Raw genomic sequence first — 21,179 nt, 5'->3', positions numbered from 1 at the left:
GTGTGATGGGTCGTTCATTGCTGGTGACACTTGCAGTTGATTCCCTGTGCTTCCTTGTTAGTATTGTGTCACTGATGGTTGACCTGGGATGAAGCAATTGTCAACAGTTTGATGAACAGACAGTCCTGCAACATGGCATCCTATCACAACTCCTCTTGAAACTCCATCAGTTCCCTTTTCATGATTATTTCATGCGAACACAGTTGCAGTGAATTGTGAGCATCATATTCCTTCAATTTATGCCCGCTACAAACACGTAACTCTTTGTATGACACGATGCATCTTGCCCATAGGAGTATCCGTTGATTTCTTTCCAAGCAGTGCATTTATGGAGGACAATAATCTAAGAAATCTGAGATCCACCTTCTCCAGTTAACCCTGTCTTTTGCAAATAATTCTGCTTCTCTCCACTTTCCAAGAGGGCTGTGTGGTGGTGGGGGGGGATGATCAAATAGGGCAAATGGAATTCACTGATTGCATTTCTTGAAGAGTTGGAGGTTGTCTTGGGGAACATGCCATGAAGACTCTTCCAAAGGCAATGTAAGATGTGTATTATTTTGGAGCACAAGCTATTCTGATGCACAAGGAGCGATACCATCTGAGCCTATGGATATATTGGTATTTAGGCTATTGAGTATTTCTGTGATATCCTTCTGAAGAAAAAGAAAAAGGAAGCATGCTAAGTGTGGATTGTGAATTAACAAAGATGTGCCATTATAATCTAAACAACAGGTTAAAGAGAAGACTCATGCCAAGAAATCTACCTTTTTCCTAGAAGTTGCTCGCATTGTTCAGATGGTACCAATAGGGAGAGATAAAATTTGAGCTAAGGCAAATATTGTTCACTTGGTTATATACAAAATGTACGGAATTGCTGATGATATTTTTCAGCAATTTTTTCAGTTATTAGTGTTTGCTGAGTCGAAGGCTGACGTTCTTAGTAAGAGCCATTTGGCGTATGCTGCAGTTTTAAAGGATATGGGTCAGGAAATTTGCACGGAATGGAGAATAAAAGTATTAGTCCCAGCAAGAATAATTTGTTATTAGATCAGATCAAGTGCTTGGATCAGGATAAGCGAGAATTTCTTGCTGTTCTAACCTGAAAGACCATAGTTGTGCAGTGAATGTATTTCTCATGTTCTTCAAGGCTGATGTTTGCAGATCTCACTGATCGTCCAGAATATGATAAATTCCAAGTCCCTTTTTCAAGTTGTGTACAAGATATGTAGAAGGAACTTGTATATCTGAAGCAGAGAGAGGAGGGGGGGTGATCTTTAGGAAAGCAGGCTCCATGTGAAGTTTGAAATCAGAATGTTTTTATACATCATCGCTGTCCACCATGTTAAAGACAAGTATGCTGTCAAAATAGAGCTGGCAGAAAGCATACAGTTATAAAAACACCCACCTTGGCTTTCCTATCAAGAAATTAAAACTAAAACAAATTCCATAAAAAGATTTCATATCGTATGTCCCAAAATGGAATTATTATACCAAACATCGCTTCCACAACTTTTTCTTCCTAAACACTATCGTTAATTCAAGCACATATCTCTTACTATCAGTAATTTTTATAAATATATGGTCCTGTAATCGGTCTACATAGTACAACTGAAGTCCCAAAACATATATATATATATATATATATATATATATATATATATGAATAAGATGAACTACAAAAAGAAATAAATCAACTCTCTCTTATCTTTAAACAAAATGGTTACTCTAAAAAAACTATTAAGAAATTTCTTCTGGATCCTCCTAGACAGTGCACCACAGAAACTATTAATTTTAAAGGCAGTATCTCCATCCCATACATTAGCACAGTCTCTAACAAATTAGTAAAAGTCCTTAAAAATATAATATCAAGACGTTCTTCACCACACTTCCTAAAATCCGTTCTCTAATCAGCCATCCAAAGCCTCCTCATCGCAACCTAAAATATCCAGGTGTATATAAATTATGGTGCGATTACAATATCCCTTATTTCGGACAAACTAACAAATCTGTTGAGCAACGTATAGAAGAGCATAAAAGAGACATCTCTTACAAAAGATCACATGCAACTATCCAGTCATGTTCTTTTTCAAATAATCCTAATGATGATCAACAAAGCCACTCCGTTTGCTGGGATAGATCAGAAAATATTTTTCGCTGTGATGATGAGTTTGAAAGAAAAATTATAGAATCAAGGGAAGTCCTTCTGAATCCTGTCCACTTAAACAACAATTTGAGTTATAACATCCCAGATAGCCATGCTGCAGTTATTCAATATTGGCGTTCACGTGAGCCTGCACGCACACTTGCAATAAACAATGGCACGTCTGTTAGAACAACTTGAAAAAATACAACGTTTTTTATGTATCAATTATGTGTGGCAATTTTTACCTGTAATTTCAAGTTTGTTTAGATCCTTCAATGTTTATTACTATTCTCTTCCTTTAAGAATACCCGATGAAGGCTATTATAAGCCGAAACTAGTTGTATTATTCTTATTAAATCTTTATAAGTAATCTCGGTTTTTAAGTCATTAAATCTATTTAAAATATATATATATATTAGGATATATATATATATATATATATATATATATATATATATATATATATATATATATATATATATATATATTAGGGTTACCAAGTAATTTTATACACTTGGTTATTTTACTCCTACCAAATTTCAAAATTTTTATTTTGAAAGAATCTCTATTACTATTATTCAAAATAAAAATAAAATAAAAAAAACACCTTGTAGCAACTTGTATATGTAAAGTTGATAAGGCTCTCTATTACTAAAACCTTGGTATTTTGGGTCTAGCTACTCACTGAGGAGACCTCAAAAAAGGTTGAAACCGGTCTGGGTAGTGACCCCTCCCATAATGTATTGCAGTATACATCTCTTAGTGAGATGTGCTTTACATTATGGAAAATACTAAGAATAGTGATCAGATCTTTACCCACCTTTGCAATGAGTTGCCCTGGTGTTGCACTACCTTTAGATTTCAACTACATACAGGCGCAAACTTAACTGTTTGCTTACTTGGGATTAGGAGTAAAATAAGTGAAGTCGTTTGATTCATCAAATTGTAATGAAAACGCAACACACTGGTGAATGTCTGACATTAACCTGGACTGGAAACGTTTCTCTGGCAATTGGAACTCTTCCTTTCGGCAATTTGAAACCTTGTCTGTAGCCAAGAAGTAGTCTCTCTCTAGCGACGTCTCGAACCGAGAAGCTCCTTTCTGGAAGTGGGAAACTCCTCTCTCAAACAACGTGGATCCGGGTAGTCTCTCTGACGGCGACTCTGGACCGGGTGGCCTCCTCTCTCACAGCAATTCTGGAACCGGAACCCCTTCTGCTTGCTTCAATCCCTTTTTATTAGGCCTCCTCTGAGATCTCACATGAAGTTTGGCAACCACCAAAGAATCGGTATGAGTCTTTCATCATAAGTTTCAAGTTCGGCACGCCTTTTGTTCTCCTCCGCTTTCTTTTGATTGTAAGTTGCCGGCCATTGGAAAGTTGTTTGAATTCTTTCTGACTGACTTCGGAGATGTTTACACTTAGAGCCTGCAAGCCTTTCTCATTCATACAAGTTTCAATAACAATCTTTCTAATGCCGCCATGTACAGCTTCGGCGACAAAAACATTGCCTTTGTTTTTGACACTAACATATTCTTATTAAAGCAGTATATACAGTTAGCTTGAAAACAGTTATTTACAAAAACATCTAATACAAACTATACCGAGACAAACAAAATTTATTTTTTTACAATATTCCCATGGGACTTAACCTAAGTAAAAAAACGATGTAATGTGTGCTTTGGAATATTTAATATTTAAGCTACAATCGAGTTTTTACACTTTGCTTATAATCGTATTCACTCGGCTCACTGTTCGACTTCCACTGATCCAAATTAATTCATTTACCCGGACTTATAAGAAAATTACTGATTTGACAATTTTAACGAAAAATAAATAAACAATAGCAATACACTTAAAGCGAATTAAAAATAATACAAAATAATGATAAATAAAATATTATGTTTTCAGTTTTAATTAAATTTGTAAGTAATAAGAGATCGACCAAAAATCGCTCCACGATTGACGGGTTGAACACCCCTGATCTAGGGTATTTCCCGTCACCTCTATCATCTAAATATTGTAAGGAGAGGGAGAGAAGAGAAATGACTCAACTTTCCCACTACACTATTCTTTTTCTTTTGCCTTTTCTCTTTCTTTTCACAATCTTTGAATGACCTAATTAATCTATAGAAAACGTTATACTCTTCCTTCTACACTAATAAATATTGCAACTACAGGTGATTATTCTTTCATTTATGAAATTTGCCAATAAAGTCTTTTGCTCTGGATTACTGCTCCGTAAAATATAGCTTGGCTACTATTTATAAAGAAAATGAAAAACATCACTTATATGACTTTGCCAATAAGCACTGGTGGCTCGAGTTCAAGTGCACGTGGTGGTAGTTACGTTTTTAATATACATTATCCAATAAAGCACTTATTTAGAACCAATTTTATTTACATGTGTTTATGCTTTTTTCCACCTGTTCCCGAGGTAATCGATATCTTTTTCAGGCAAGCATTTTTTTTCTCCCAGAACCTCGGGTTTTTCGTCCTGTAAATTGAAGAAAATCGACCGTAGAACCCACACTAATTTCAGACAGTAAACATAGTGTTAGGATTAGGGACCACGAGATGGCGGCACATGTCAGCCTCCTCCCTTTCCTGGATGCCATGTACAATGAGTGATAGCCTTGGGACAGCTATCTCTGATTGCCTACCGATGGAGATTGAACCCCCCCTGCTAGTCTCCAAACGTTAGATGGGACTAAAACGGTTTTGCTTACTTCCTATATGGGGATAACAAGTTAGCCGAGAGTTTGATTGTATATTCATATTACTAAATATTTGCTTCGCAAGTTTTCCCAAGTTGACTTGGGAAAACTTGTATTTTATTTTGCAGATTAAGAATTAAATCATTTACTTACAACAGATGATACATTTAACAACGAAATAACGTGTGTGTGTGTGTGTGTGTAAGAAAGTTTGTCAAGCATATCATCTTGGACCAAAATTCTTTATTCAATCTTTATTCTAATATTATTAATAAATTACTTTTAGACTTCCTTTATATTAAAAGAGTGGGGAAAATACAATATATTTTTTCTGTACAAGAAAATACAATTAAGTTTAATTTTAAAAAAATGTCATGTTTTAGAACAAACCGCATACAAATGATCAATCTAAAATCTATGGTTTGTTTGCAGTACTCCAATTACATAATGACAATTTTCAAAAATAATTTCAGAAACAAGAAAGAGAAATTCTATTGTTTTCTTTTAACAAAACTGAATTTTTTGTTTAGTTTTGATTTTTCTTTCTTCTGGCTATCCCTGCCATCTTTCTTTAATGATTCTTCACCTTTTGGTTTGTCACTTTCTAAACTTTCGGGGGAAGCATCTCTTGAAATAGCACTTTTTTTGTCTTCATCAGAACCAAAATCATCGCTTTCAGCAGAATCACTTGCTACAGAACTTGGGGGAGGCTGGAAAACGTTTAAATAAGAATATGATGCGAAGTGTAATTCCAATTAAAATACTTTTTTGTAGTACTACTACCTGCATTCTACAGAAACTGCCATATATTATTTGAATATTTAAGACCTCCTGTAATGTACAGGGTGGCCATAATTAAACAGGGGTTCAGAGCCCTGTAGCGAAAAGTGTATTGGATAAAATTCAACCAAACTTGGTGTAAGTACAAAATTCGGTCACCAGTGGATACAAAAAACAATAGTATTCAGCCACCAGTGGATATTTAGAGCTATAAAAGCGTGATTTGGGATCAATTAAACAGTAATGGCTAGAATAGACACAACAAATCAATTTTTGTCTTCGTATAACTTACAGATGTGGTGTAATATGTCCTCCTTTCAGATGTTCTAAGAATGACATTTTGTAAATGATTTTTCTACAGTGAAACGCAATAGATCTGCATTAATTTGCCTCACATACTGCGTTATTTTGTCTTTCAAGGTTGCTTAATCAAGAATATGTCCTTCATACATCGCGCGTTTCAGATGGTCCCCACAACCAAACGTCACAGGGTTTGAGATCAGGTGAACGAGTTGGCCATGTTGTGGGAAATGAACGACTAATCATTCTCTGTTCTGTGACGTGTTTTCTTAACATTTGCTGTACCAGCAATCCAATGTGAGGTAGTGCACCATCCTGCACGAATATGGTAGAGTCAAGGCATCTTCGCTACTGCAGTTGTGGAACAACGGAGTTGCGCAGCATCTCTTCTAGATACCTAACAGCAGAGAAAGTCACTGGTCCTTTTTCTTCGAAAAAGTACGGACCAATAATAAACGTTGCAAATGAAACCACACCCCACTCTGACTTTCGGTGAGTGTAAAGGGGTCTGATTGAACACATGAGGATTGCCTAGTCACTCCACGAGACCTTCCAGGGCCATGCATCATCCGCCGTTCGAGCTGGGAACGTCAGGGCAAACTGCAGTGGTTGTTTTCCATCACCGTGAAGCAAAGCTTGAGTATGGGAGATGTTGTAGGGGAAAAAACCTCAACATTTGATGCAAGATTTTCTACACAGTTGAGTATGGCATTTCCAGTTGTCTTGATATTGCCTGGGCACTGCTGGTCCACTCATTCCGTGTTCTATGACGGCAGCTGCAACTTCGTCAACTTGTTAAAGAATAACCTGTTTGCTTCCTCGTCCTGGCCTAAATGCTAAAGTTCAGCTATTTTCAAATCTTAAAATCATTTTTCTAATATTGGTTATTATCGTATATACCTTTTCTCCTATCCTTCAAACGCCGGAATTCTCGAAGCGCAACATTAGCGTTACTGCGTTGTTGATTGTAAAGCATGAGTAGCAACGCACGTTCCGGTAAGGTGAGATCCATAGCACTTCAGTCTTATCAGAATGACACGAATCCGTTTCGGTCTTGTATCCACCAACTCGTCAGTAGAAACGTGAGATTATGCAAATATCACGTGATTCTAGTGCCAATTGTCCGCTGGCAGAACTTTGTACCTTTTTTTTTTTCGGTAAATCAAACCTCATGTTCCAGTGTGCATTTACACCAAGTTTGGTTGAATTTCGCCCAATACAATTTTCGATATGGTGCTCTGAAAACATTGTCTTTAATTATGACCACTCGGTATGTAAAAAAAAGGCTATAAAGAAACGTAATGAAGTGAGGTTAAAATGTTACTGGATCCATCACCAGAAAATATGGAACTACAGATCCATAAGAAATTTAACTATCAAAATACTGCATTCAGAGAAAAGACTGGTAGGGAAAAAAGAATTGAAGAAATACAAAATAATACAAATAACTCAAGAAAGGTTCTTCAAGTGCAGCAGGATAGTGAAAAGATTATATAAACCATAAATTTGAATGATGAATAACTACTAAAAGACGTAATTAGAAAGAGAAAACATTGATAAGGAATTCTGATAAGAATTTGAGAGACTGTTGAACTAATCTTTACCACAACTGATAAAAGACTCATACAATTTTACAGTTACGAGGTTTCGAAGACAAGTGGAAGCACAAGTTTATGAGTTTATGGAACTTACGTAAAACCCGATTTTCCGGGGGGGAAAGGAACCTGCTGCCTGTGTCAGAAATCGATTAAATTGGGAACCGGCCGAAGGAAGGCTTAAAAGTTCCTCTAGTCGGCGACTAGACTTGAACTTACGTCTATACGGGCGTCCTAGCATAGAGGATGCAAACGTAACGCACAAGCCTTGTTGATAATTATTTATTTGTGTAAGTGGATAATTTTAACTATGTCAAGAGTAACAAATACAATATATGCATCAGGAGATAGGGAAGAAATTGGAAAGGCCAATGGTGGAAAATTGGTGATTTTCCAACTCCTGATGTGTAGAAAATCAAGAAAATCAAAAGAAAAACTATATCTAAGCTATCTACGACCAATAGTTGTGAAACCTGGTCAAAAACAAAAAACAGATATAACAGAAAACGTATAGATTTGAAAGAAAAGTATTCAGAAGAAATTGTGGAGAATTTTACAATCAAAATACTGGACTGAATGAATGAAGACAATGAAGAACTAAGAAGCCCGTTTAAAGAACTAACATTCTATCCTGTTCTATCATATACAAGAAGTAAGAGAATGGAGTGGGTTGGTCATGTTTGGAGAGCACATGACCAGCTAATCAAACAGGTACATAGAAATAAAATTGACAAGAAACCTGTGGAAAGACTCTGAGAATAATGGATGTGGTAATGAACAAACTAATACAGCTGAATGAACACTTTACCACGTCTACACCTATGACAGAGACAAATGGAGAAACCTAGTGATGGTAGCATTAGTCCTAAGTAGTCAATTAAGTTGTTAAGAAGAATGAAACATCTGTAAATCTCAATGGAGTGAATATTCGAAGAAAACATTATTCTCTGTTAGATAAGGCTATCGATTTGATGATAAGCATTCAGTTTAAAATTGTCTATCACTTTACAGAACCATCTTAGTCTTGATGGGCTAGGTATGCTTTTTCGTAAAAAAAGTGTACCTTTGTTTATCAATTTGTATTAAGAACTCAGGATACATGCTACATCAGCTGATCTTGGGTTCGAACGACTATTCACCACTGGATGACTATAAAACTGTTGACTAAAATGGTGGAGGAGGTGAATATGGGTGTGCAAATTGGTTCGTAAATAGATAATCGATTCTCTAACACATTTTATTCCCAACAGGAGCAAGCGAGGATCTCTCAGCCGTAACTTTTTGAAGATCCGTCAATCAACAGTAAATCCTTTATCCATCACTGATATCCGTTACCAACGATTTTATAGACATCAGGGAAGAGAATACTCTAGCCAACTGCCTCCATCCCATGGTCCTAATCCTAACACTTAGAAACAAAAGAAAACACTTAGAAACAGAAGAAAACGGCACACGACTTACCTACTTTGTCGAAAAATAAAAATTTGTGTCTGGATCAGAGAAGATTTCAGGAAGCTTTCAGCAAGATTTGCATATGAGATCGGTTGTTAGGTCAGACTGAACTGCGTGCAAAAACGTGGAATGCAATTGTCTTTCATGATTAAAACCAAATAACGTCAGCATTCTCCAACTTACAAAACGAAACGTTATCAATGAGATATTTGATAACTGAAAGAAATATTAATATTAACCATTTAAAATGCGTTAGGGAAAAAAAAACACCGATTTAACTGTTATCTTTGATTGCTCTTGGCATATATAGATTCTTCAACAGGCACAAAATCCAAGAAAGGTTTCCTGTAGTAATAGTTTTAAGTTGCGATCAATATGTACAGTATTCTCAAACCAAATTCTTATGTCCAAACAATATAAATGTCTCGAAGTTCTCTCTTTTAGAATGTTTCCATGCACAGGAAATGTTGCTCTAATGTGCTCATGAATACTAAATGAATGATTTATCACGATAGCGTATACAAATATGGACAATTACGTTTCTGCCAAAAAGTGATCAGTTCCGTCTTCCATCTAGGAACACTTCCTCACACCTTGCTGTAAAAGAACTTCTGTAAATATCTAAGCCTCTTTGTTAAAAGTCGAATCCAATTGAATAAGATGGCTAGTAGTTATTCTCATAATCTGCCATGCATCGTTTAACGTCATCTTCATTTTCCGTGAGAGGCCATTGTTAAGTTCAGTGCCTGTCAAAGCCAAGTAATTAGGCTTCGTAGAAACTCAACTGATACCTCAAAAACACAGTAAATCCTACTTAACATAATTTTGTCTCTTTTGTGACGCTCCCTATTCTTCAAAGCAAAAGAATACGGAGAGTCCGTACCCTTTGGATGGAGAGACCTAGTCCTGATTCCGTCTTGGATATGAAGAATGTTATAAGAGTTATTTGATGGCAGGGTTCTTCCTCCAGGAAAATACCTTCAATTTACTAGTTATAGATTTATCCCCCTTTCATATAATGCTTTTTCTATACTAAATTTATTTTAGTATGCACTGCAAATGAACTGTAATACCCGACATATTTGAGGACCACTGGCGGCTCGTGGCTTGAAATCGTGGGGGCGCTGCAACTTTCGAAATATACATACACACTGTAAGTACAGTGTATACGTGTTTGGATAAAATATCAAAATTGTGGTAAATATTTAAAAAAAAATTAAACATGAAAAAAAAATATTGTTTATTATCGATAAAATTATGCAGTTTAATATAATTCAAAATTACTTAAAAATAAAATCCATTATCATAACCCCAATAATATGACAAATGTTATGTCTTTAATTGTAATGTCCAAATATTTATGGAGACGGAGTAAACACGATAAGCACTACGAACACTCTACTACTGGCGCAAACTGCATATAAACAACAGTGGAACTGCGCCACGGACAGTGCCGCATTACGTTAATAGCTCGCATCTCACTATGACGTGCGTATGCTTGCGCGCGTAGCAATATGACACTGTGGTAAACACAGTGCTGCTAGCGTCCTTCGCCCTCCTTTTTTTTTTATACAAAATAAGAGAATTGCATAGGATTGTTGATGATGAAATTTAATATTACAAGCAAATATAAAGAAATTAATAAATATATTTATATATCGAGAAAAATTGGGGGTGCTGCAGTGCCTATGTATGAGCTGCCCCTGTTGAGGACTAATTTACAACATCCATAATCCTATTATCTCTGAGAACCACGTCAACGATTTGGTATATACCAACATTTCCCAAACTTTTTTAGTCACAGAACATTCTTCATTTCGCAATGTGTTTTAGGAACACATTGTGAGATGTGTTCCTTAAACACATTAGATCCTATTAGATCGCTAATTGCGACGTTTTCGTAAACGCAATTACTTCTAAGCATACTGCTCTATGCTAAGCCCACCAAAATAAAGAGTGACGCGGTTTATTTGATTATTAATCTACACAGTATATTAAAAACCGAAAAGAAATGTTAAAAATTATAATGATACAAAAGTAGTGTACGCTACAAATATGCCAAACTTGTTTATTTTATTTTATTATTTATTAATTACGATTTTTCACGAAACACTAACATTCCGGGGAACATAGTTTGGGAAATGCTGATAAGACTACCATGGCCACTGAAACTAGTCACCTTTATCAACTAGTTAACTGAAAACAATTATATGTAATTAAAATAATACTTACCACAGCAGGAGCTTTACTTTTCCAGGGTTTGCGCATCAGACGATGCCGAATGCGAACTCTTTCCTGCTTATCCAATTCTTGTAAATCTCTCCAGTTTGGCGGGTACTTTATGATGTTGGCTCGATATCTCTGATGCAACTGTTAAAATTTAAGACTATACTAAGTACATGCTTTCAGAAGACTATTAATAATATTTTCATATTCATATTTTTTAAGCAGTGATCAATGATCAAAAGAGAAAAAAATTTCCCTCGCATAAAAGGATAAAACTTATAATTTCTTAAAAATCAAATTTTATCTTCGTTAAATTTGCGTCTGCCCGTATCGCGCATGTAGTTATAAGTAGCGAATTTATATTAGGGGAAATACCCTTTAGCACGCATGACGTCAATTGTTTACCGTATAAAGCATGTATTGTTGAGAATTGTCTTCGTTTTCTGCCAGGAGAGGGCATTAAAAATCATAAGTGTGTTAATCTCAAGCTGAGCACTTTATTTTTTGATGAGTTACATACAATATGTAATGCTTTTTTTTGTTATGTAAAATAAATTATTTTTATAGTAATGGCCACTTAGAGCGCTTTTGCAATATACGCGTTTGTTTATAGGGATATACAAGTGATGTGCAAGAGATTTCAAGTAATGACGTCGTCTGGATATTCGTAAATAAAGAACATCTGCGAAATGTTAGTTTTGAAGAGAGTGATGACGATTAAAATATGCACTTTATTTTATTTTGCCTAAAAAATTTATGTATTATGTGCAATGAAGTTTACGTACAATTTGTAATTTTTTATAATTTTATACTATGTATTTGTCTCATAGTTTATGTTTTCTTAACTTACATGAATTACTTGAAATAAATAAAAATATTTTTTTGTTGGATATATCATTGTTTATATAATCTTAAAAAAAAAAAAAAAACGATTTCGGAACCTAACCCTACTTTCTCTATGTGATCTGAGTCTCGCATAACGCGATTTATATAATATAATAAGTAAGCCTCTTTTAATTGACATTCCTACCTTGATTTTAAATTTTAACTACAACGGAGAACCTTTACCAGTGTATGTCGGTTACTTCCTTATGTTTAGAAGAATGCTACTACTTTAAAAATGTAACAAAAGAAATACATCATTACCAAAAATTCATCCTCTTGTTCATTGTGGTTTATTTCAGCATGTACATCAAGCAATCGACGAAGGCTTACTTGGTTTTCATAAGTTAGACGCACCATTTCAGTTTGACGTTTTGTGCGATTTAAACTGAAATATTAATAATTTTTAACTTTCATAACTTTCAAAGAAATTACTTGCTTATACTATAAAAATTTAAACATTTAGAACATGTTAACACTGATATAGTTAGTACATTTAATACACTATTAACACACTAATACATAATTAATATTAATAGATTAGAAATAATAAGAATAATAAATTTATGATGCAGTTATTTATTTATTTATTTATGTTTATGGCTACATGAAACTGGTAAATAAGAGTACAATCACAATTTCCAGCAACAAATGATGAAAATCATAAGATATAAAAGTTCATTACATAAAAGGCAGAACCAGCTTTCTAAGTCTTTCCTCTTTTTAAAAAAAATAAAATAAATAAAGCAAAAGTAGCTTGTCATAATCAGGCCGGGGGCAATTATCGTCCTACTGTAACAAGCATGGCAAGGCTGCATGTTCTCACAACACTTCACAACACAAAAGTAGCTGTATCCGAGGTTTAAGTAGAGAGCAGGTCCAGGCTGGAAAGCCAATTCAAGGCATCATCCGTCACTTTGTGGATGTCCTGTAGGCCACCACCGTGAAATTGGCGCCTTGGGCAGTCGTACACAATATGAGTAATCGTCTGAGTCAAGGGAGAACAATCACAATAAGGGTGATCTGACAGCCCTCATTTATGTAGAAGGTAGCCACATCTGCCCTGACTAGTTCTGATCCTGTTTCGTAATGACCAAATCTTCCTAGGAAGATCAAAACCATGCTGTGGAGCACAGGGATCTTCTACCAGGAAGCCGCTGGTTGGACCAGTGTCTCTCCATATGTCAGATATTGATGGCAGCGCAGCTGAAGAGAGTTCGTCCATGGACCAGAGAGGCTTTCTAGATTTGAGGCGTAGACTAGGTGGGTTTATGAGAGTCTGATGTAGGGGCAGGAGTGGGTTGCTCACTGCTTTATTAAATTCCTTAATCGGGGCTTGTCTTCTCCGTATGTGTGGTGGAGCAATGTTAGATAGAACAGGCAGCCAGGAGAGAGGAATGCTTCTCACTGTCCCACTAATTGTGCGCATGGCAGAGTTTAGCTGGGTGTCTATAATGTTAGTGTGTGTGTGTACTTTCCCAGACAGGGGCACAATATTCTGCTGCAGAGAATGCAAGGGCTAGTGCAGACGACCTCAGAACTTCTGCACCACAACCCCAGGTTGTTCCAGCAAGCCTTGAAATGATATTATTTCTGGTTTTAATTTTATTGGAGAGGTTGATGGTGTACCTTTTATAGGTTAGGCTTCTGTCCAGGCTCACCCCAAGGTATTTTGGGTGAGGCTCGTGTTCTACCATTTTCCCACAGAAAATGCAGTGAAACAGTTATTATAAGATATTTTTATTATTATTTTATAAATTTTATAAAAATTTTATAAATTTTATAAAATGCAGTGAAACAGTTATACGATATTATTATTATTTTATATAAATTAAAATTTGCTGCCACCGAAACACGTGATATTATACGCATGCTCTATGACTCGTTCTTGTATTCAGAATTTAAGTGTTGTTGCTAGTTCTGCCCACTCCCTCATTGAAGCTCATGACATGTTGAGCGAAATATATGGGAATAATAAATAATTTCCAATTACTAATTATATGAAGAGCCAAAGGCTTCAATTCGGCGACATGAACTTATTTAAGTTAAGGGATATTACATCCCATATTGTTTCTTAGCTGAATAAGAAACTCAAAGAGTTTCATGCCGAATATAGAAACTATATAAAGTTCGGCGATTCCAAGCATAAGCAAATACCTGGATGGTGCAACACCTGACCCATTTGGTAGTGCCACACTGAGGGAACTCATAGTAAGGGTGGAGCAAGCTCTGATCACTATTCTTGGTATTTACCCATAATGTGAACTTAGCTCCTAGGAGCTGTGTTAGTGTTCTACATTATGAGAGGTCACTACCCAGATCGGTTTCGACCTTTCCTTAACTTAAATAAGTTCATGTCGCCGAATTGAAGCTTTTGGCTCTTCATATAATTAGTAATTTATTAGGACACCTTCTTGGCAATTCTCATCGAAGGGATGTAAGTTCTGTTTGTTTGCTACAAACTTGGTATTAACTAGGTCTACCTACTCACTGATGAGACCTCAATAAAGGTCGAAACCGGTCTGGGTAGTGTTATCATTCACTTCTCTCATAATGGAGAACAGTAATACAGCTCCTAGGAGCTAAGTTCACATTATGGGTAAATACTAAGAATAGTGATCGGAGCTTTCCACACCCTTACTATGAGTTGCCTCAGTGTGGCACTACCAAATGGGTCAGGTGCTGCACTATCCAGGTAGTTGCTTACGCTTGGAATCGCCGAACTTTATATAGTTTCTATATTCGGCATGAAACTCTTTGAGTTTCTTATAAGGTTAAAGTGGATAGTTGCTGTCATTCAGGACAGAAATGGTACCGGGAACTCGGTATTAGAAATTTAATTAAAACGCATGTTTTTTTACTGCAACTAGGTGTCCAAATATTTTTGTCAACACACAGTATATATTCGATATACATACCTTTTTGGAACGTAATTATTACGATTTGGAAAGCTCCCAGTGCCTTTCATAACACAAGCGATCTTATCTAAAAGGATTTTGTTATCCCGATTAACCTTGGCTAAACGTTCTTGTTCTCCCTATGAAAACAAATGAGTACAAAATGGATATGTACGTATACTTGAGTAAAAATATTACAGTAGAAAACTATGGATTATATATTTATATCGAACATACGCACTATGATAGAATAACCTATAATATATTCGCGAATATAACAAAATTTGTCTGAATCCACTGCTTCCTATACACTCTGATAATGACAGCTTTACATCACAGAAGCTTAAACCAAGACACCCACCTATTATAACAGCTCAACGACTTGTCGCTGAGGGCTATGATGCAACAATAGCATGGAAGACGGAATGGACTGACCAAGCCCCAGTAATCTGGAAGACTGTCTTTAACCTAAACAGCCCTCACCAGGTGTTACCGCATTCCGAACATGAAATCCTCTCTATCTCTCTCTCTCGAATGATCACACACCCGAAGAACAGAAAGTATGCATGATTTTGATTTTTTTGTGATCGAGATGAGGTATTGATTCATGGCTGCTTGTTGCCGGAATAGTTCTTGGACGACCAGATCATCCACTAATACCTATGATCTGGTCGTCCAAGAACTATTCAAGCAGCCATGAATCTGTCATTCAAACCAATGCGAATATGAAAATTAAGGATATTGCTGATGGTTTTTCCTATCATTCATATTTCGCACATTCTATCCAATCCAAGACTGCCAATATTTGAAGAAGTTAAAACGTGGACTGTAAAACCTCCTTGATGATTAAATGGCTATAATCATTAAGGATGTTAATCATTAAATGCTGTGTTCAATATAGAATCTCTTATAGATGGTAAATGCTAGGTTGCCAATTATATCACACATACATAAATAGAGAGAGAAAGTCCACAGGTATAAAAAATAATGCATACTCGTATGACCAAAGAACATTTTGACTGATTATCGATATTAAACATATTGTAATACAATGCAGTTTTTGCGTGCTGCCATCAAAAAACAAAAGAAAAACGCTTGCAAATATGAAATACAACCTGAAGATCCTACTTCGTGCACGAGTACTTTGTTATAGCATTGTCTCAAAAAAAGGACCCTACTGGTCAAAAAAGGACCCTGTGGTGGCTCTGTGGATGAGTTGGGCCCACTTTCTACAGAGGTATTAAACAAGCAAACGAAAAATACTTGCAGAACGATATATATCATCCTCCTCATCATCAGCCATTGTCGATCCACTGCTGGATGATGATGGCCTTTCCCAGATTACTCCAAAACTCTGTTCATGGCTCTGTTCATGTCACACCTTCAAATCTGATAGTATCATGAATCCACCGTGATTTAGGTTGGTGTCGTGGTCGTTTTTGCTCTCATGAAATCCAATCCAGTATTTCTTTTGTCCATCGCTGATCTTGTCTTCGAGATCAGCGTCAAGTAATATGTACAGTCCATTGCCACTTCAGTTGTTTCACTCTTGCTATGATATCAGACTTTGGTTTGATTTCTTATCCATGTATTCCTTTTGCGATCCAGTCTTGTGATACTAAACATACTAAATTGTGTTGTTCTTAATTTTTGAATTTCCTATGTCCATGTTTCAAGGCCATATATCAGTATAGGAAGAATACACTGGTTAAAAACTTTTCTCTTCAGGAATAATGGTAGTTGGCTTTTTGAATATTAAATGTGATTTTCCAAATGCTTTCCACCCAAGCATCGTACGACTTTTAATTTTGTCCATGATATTTTATTCCATTGATATGTTTTCCTGTAAACGAAAGCTGTTATTTTCTCTTTATTTTTAAGTGTCTTTATCTTTTCTCTATAACTTACATATTGTTATTCTTATTAGCTGTGCGCGCTTTCTCTCTCTGAATCTTTCTTGCTAATATTAGTGTCCAATGTTTATCTACCCTTCGCACTACGAGTCTTATGCCTAAGATACTAGAAAATTTATTTAAATGAGACTGCGCCACTAATATCTTTAATTAGCATAAAACTCAATAATACGGCCGTAGAGTTCTCTCTTTCTCTAAAACAATTTTCTTCAATAAAACTTGACACAAACAGTGGTGGTCTATTCTTTTACTTAACTTAACGCTTCGGCAATCTCACATAGTTTCCCGCTCACAAGTCCGATTTATTTAGGAACAGTGCGGTTGTAAAAATAAACAATCAGGCAGCACTCCTTCAACAAAAAAATCAAAACACATTTTATTTACATTACTATGAAATATACGTGAATTAAACAATAGGGAGATTGCTTTCTCTATCCATCTATAAAAATTCTTTAGCACAAATTAGAACCTTTTTACTTCAACATTAATTAATCTCTTTAACTCAAAAACCTATTACCTCTCTGCTTACAAATTTAACTTATTAAACTCCTAATTTACTTGCAAGGAGGTTAGAGTTATATTTACAAATTTGATATCAATTTCCAACATGCCGATTGACTCTCTTAAGGACACTTCTTATCACTATTACACAAAAATATTAAACATCCTTCCATAACAACTATAAGAGGAATTGCACAAAAGTATATAACTTACAAAGGCTCTGTATCGCACATTCAGTCAAAAGTCTTTCACTAAAAGTTCAATGGCAATTCTTTCATCTCAGATCTCGAGTTTTCTTCAGGAAATTTGGCTTCAGTAGTATCTCATCGGAAAAATAGAGGGCTGTAAACAGCGACCTGTGGTACTCATACAGCTCCAACAAAATGTTGTTCTCCCACGGCGAAAAGAAAAACTTCCGAGCGAAGCTGCTTCGGATAATTTACATCGCATTTTCTCCTCTCCTTTGGCTCGCCGAAAATGCCTGGACGACTGCCATCTCAAGTTGCTTGAACTCCCGCCTCTAAGAAACTGCAATTGCTGCCAACTGTCTCTTTTGACTGTCGAATGGGATTCCTCTCTTCTCAGCGACTGGAAGCTCTTCCAATAACTGAAACTGCCGCCAACTCTGCTTCGGGAATTTACATTAGCCAGAGGAGAAAAGCTTCGGATCGCCGAAATTCCTGGACGACTGCCGCTTTTGTTTGCCGTCTCGAAATAGCTCGAATTGCCACTTCCACTAACTCGAACTGCCGCCAACTGTCTCACCACGATCCCTCTCTCTCTGGACTGGAAACTTTTCTCCGGCGATTGGAACTTCTCCTTTCGGCAATTGGAAGCCCTGTCTGTGGCCTAGAGGCTCTGTCTGTGCAACTGCTGGAAGCGGGAAGCTCTCTAGCGACGTCTGGAACCGGGCAGCTCTTTTTTCTACCGACTTTTGGATCTGGGAAGCCCCATATGTTTGGCTCTGTCCCTTTTTATTATGCCTTTCTGAGACCTCGCACAACTCCCAAAGAATTCGGCATGATTCTCTCCATCTTAAATTTCAAGTTCGGTCAGCTCTTTGTTCTCTTCCGAGCTTTCTGTTGATTGTAATTTGCCAGCCATCGGAAAATTGTTTGAACCTATCTGACTGAATATGGAGGTGTTTACGTGCAGAGCTTGTAAGCCTTTCTCATATACACAAAGTTTATAAACAAAACCTTTCTTATGCCATCATGTAGATCTATTACAGCTCCGGCAGCAAAACATTGCCTTTGTTTTTAACACTCTAAAATATTCTTATTAAAACAGTATACACAGTTAATTTTTAGAGAGTTATTTACAATAATATCTAATACAAAATATACAGAGACAAACAAGGTTATTTTTTACAACATTCTTATGAGACTTGACCTGAGTAAAAAATCGATGTAAATGTGCTTTGGAATATTTAAGCTACAATCGAGTTTTTACAGTCCTAATTATATGTAAAGATCTACTTATTTAATTTCATCATTATTGATTTTTATTATATATATATATATATATATATGAAAATGTTATATAATAAATATAATAAAAGTTTGAAATATATTATACCTTACCTGAAGCTTCTTGAGCTTTAGGTGAAGATGAACATAAGGTCTTGGGGGCTTTGTGTCAAGAACACTTTTGGCTATAAAATAAGGTACAAATCATTGTTGATATGAAGAACTGTACTGGAACATAATGAGAACATAATAAAAAATGAGAATGTCAGGGAACTAGTTTTTTTTTGTTTTTGTTTTTTCTTTTTTTCTTTCTTTTTTTTTTAAGTAGCGCAAAAAACCTTCAAGAATCTCTTTTACTTCCGTTTTTTTTTGTTTTGTTTTAATTCCTTTTAGTTAGCTTTGAAAGAAAGTAAGTTTACAAAAAGCTAAAAAGAAATAAATATTACTGAATTTCAAATACAATACAATTCTGAGTCATCTTCAGAATCATATTGAATGTAAAAACATAAAATTTTAAACGCAATTTGAACGTTGTAAATTAAGGATAGTGGAACGTGTTAAAATCGCGAAATTGAAAATGTCCTGAAAAAAAAAATAATAATATAAACTCGTGCAAAAATGGCATAGAAAACTGAAAGGTTCGCAACACACACACACACACACACACACACACACACACACACACACACACACACACACACACACACACACACACACACACACACACACACACACTTATTTTTTTGATTTCCATTTATATTCTAATACATATTCCAAAATCACATATATAAACAAATATGGTTTATATATAGAATTAAATAAACTCCTTATAATGCATTCATTCATAATACTTTGTTCTCCTTTACTTACATTTTTTAACTTTCAGCTTGTGTTGCTCTTGACAAACAAGGTCAAATCTATGCTGAATATATTGGCTTTGTGTGGGTCGTAAAGGATAATATATGCGATGCATGTTTATGACTTCACAACATACTCTTTAATGTGCATTTAATAAAATGGTCGGCTGTTATAATACAGATGGGTTTTATATAATGCGACTGGAATTAAGATACTCAAAATGTGAAAAATCAACTTATCTACAGGATATGAGTAGTTTTGAAGCAAATGAAAATTTCTGTCATTAATTATATACTGCGATTCGAAACATTTTGTTGTCACTTCACACGTTAGAAGTAAACATTGACTGCAGCGCCGCATATAGTATGAATTAATTGAAAATAACGTATAACAAAAGATCGATTATAGTAAATAATAGTAAAAAAAGTAAAAACTTTTTTCTATAAAGGAACAGAGTTAAAACTTTGTTTGAGACAGGAATACTTTAAAAATGATTAAAACAGGCAAACATGATACAACAGTTGTAACTCTTGTATTATTTTAAAAAAATGAATTTTTTAGTATAAAATACAAGCTATAGTTGCTACTATTGTAAAAGTTTCATATAGTAATCACAGTATACTATACCCCCCCTTGAGGGCACATATCAAGAATTTGATGATGATGATTACTGAAAATATAAGATAAAGTAATATTGCTTGCTATTGTGTTATACAAAAAAGATATCATCAGGAATTATGATACTACCATGCATGATCTAGAAAAATATACGTGGATTGCTGCATTTAGAATATTTTAGAAGATCGAAACATAAGAGGTGGTCAGACCAATGTCCTGACAAATAATACTCCAATTTGGAAAAGTTTTCGAATGGAAACTACTCATAAAATATTAATTTTCTTGTCTATTTCTGACATCATATACGTCCACCTGAGGGTATCTACTAGAAAATGATTATGAGAATTATTATCTCTGCTTGTGGATCAACATATTTTTAGTTGTAAGGATCTCGTATGTAGAGAAGCCAGCAGTTGCTATCATTTATAACTGATTTGATTCATACCCGCTGATTTAAAATCAAACTAATTACATCAGCATTCGGTGAAGAGAGAGGGCTGACAAATGTCGCCATCCCATGGTTCCTAATCCTAAAACTGTTTTACTGTCTGAATTAGTGTGGGTTCCACGGTCGATTTTCTTGAGTTTAAGGGATGATAAAATACATTTTATGAGGTGCTAATAATGCCCTGTGACATTGAATTAGGCAAATTGGTATTAACATAATATCAGCATGCCACTCTTGTATGTACTTATTCATTTTACCTTTTTTTCTGTAGAAGGAGGACAGACTTTAATAATTGCTGTTACTTTTATAAAATAAAAATTTATAAATAAAATAATTTAGATCATATCGATAAAATATTTGCTATACTACTGTTCCTTTCAT

At 35.3% G+C, this 21,179-nt stretch overlaps 1 protein-coding gene across 1 annotated transcript; it reads right to left on the bottom strand.

The window, feature by feature from the left end:
- Nucleotides 1-5,117: 5,117 nt before the first annotated feature.
- LOC150092331 (uncharacterized) lies at nucleotides 5,118-20,044 on the bottom strand. The gene is made up of 6 exons (XM_090415077.1): nucleotides 19,745-20,044; nucleotides 18,989-19,059; nucleotides 15,013-15,131; nucleotides 12,359-12,482; nucleotides 11,219-11,356; nucleotides 5,118-5,569 (listed from the first exon to the last, which is right to left on the bottom strand). The coding sequence occupies exons 1-6, from the start codon at nucleotides 19,845-19,847 to the stop codon at nucleotides 5,351-5,353; spliced, it is 774 nt and encodes a 257-aa protein (XP_090271203.1). The 5' UTR covers nucleotides 19,848-20,044; the 3' UTR covers nucleotides 5,118-5,350.
- Nucleotides 20,045-21,179: the final 1,135 nt, after the last annotated feature.

The sequence above is a fragment of the Typopeltis vanoorti genome, chromosome 26 (genome assembly GCF_054136105.1).
Source record: "Typopeltis vanoorti isolate ZY-2024b chromosome 26, IOZ_Tvanoo_1.0, whole genome shotgun sequence".
NCBI classification, from domain to species: domain Eukaryota; kingdom Metazoa; phylum Arthropoda; class Arachnida; order Uropygi; family Thelyphonidae; genus Typopeltis; species Typopeltis vanoorti.
The sequence above is the reverse complement of the archived record's forward strand: the minus strand, read 5'-3'. Positions and strand labels throughout refer to the sequence as shown.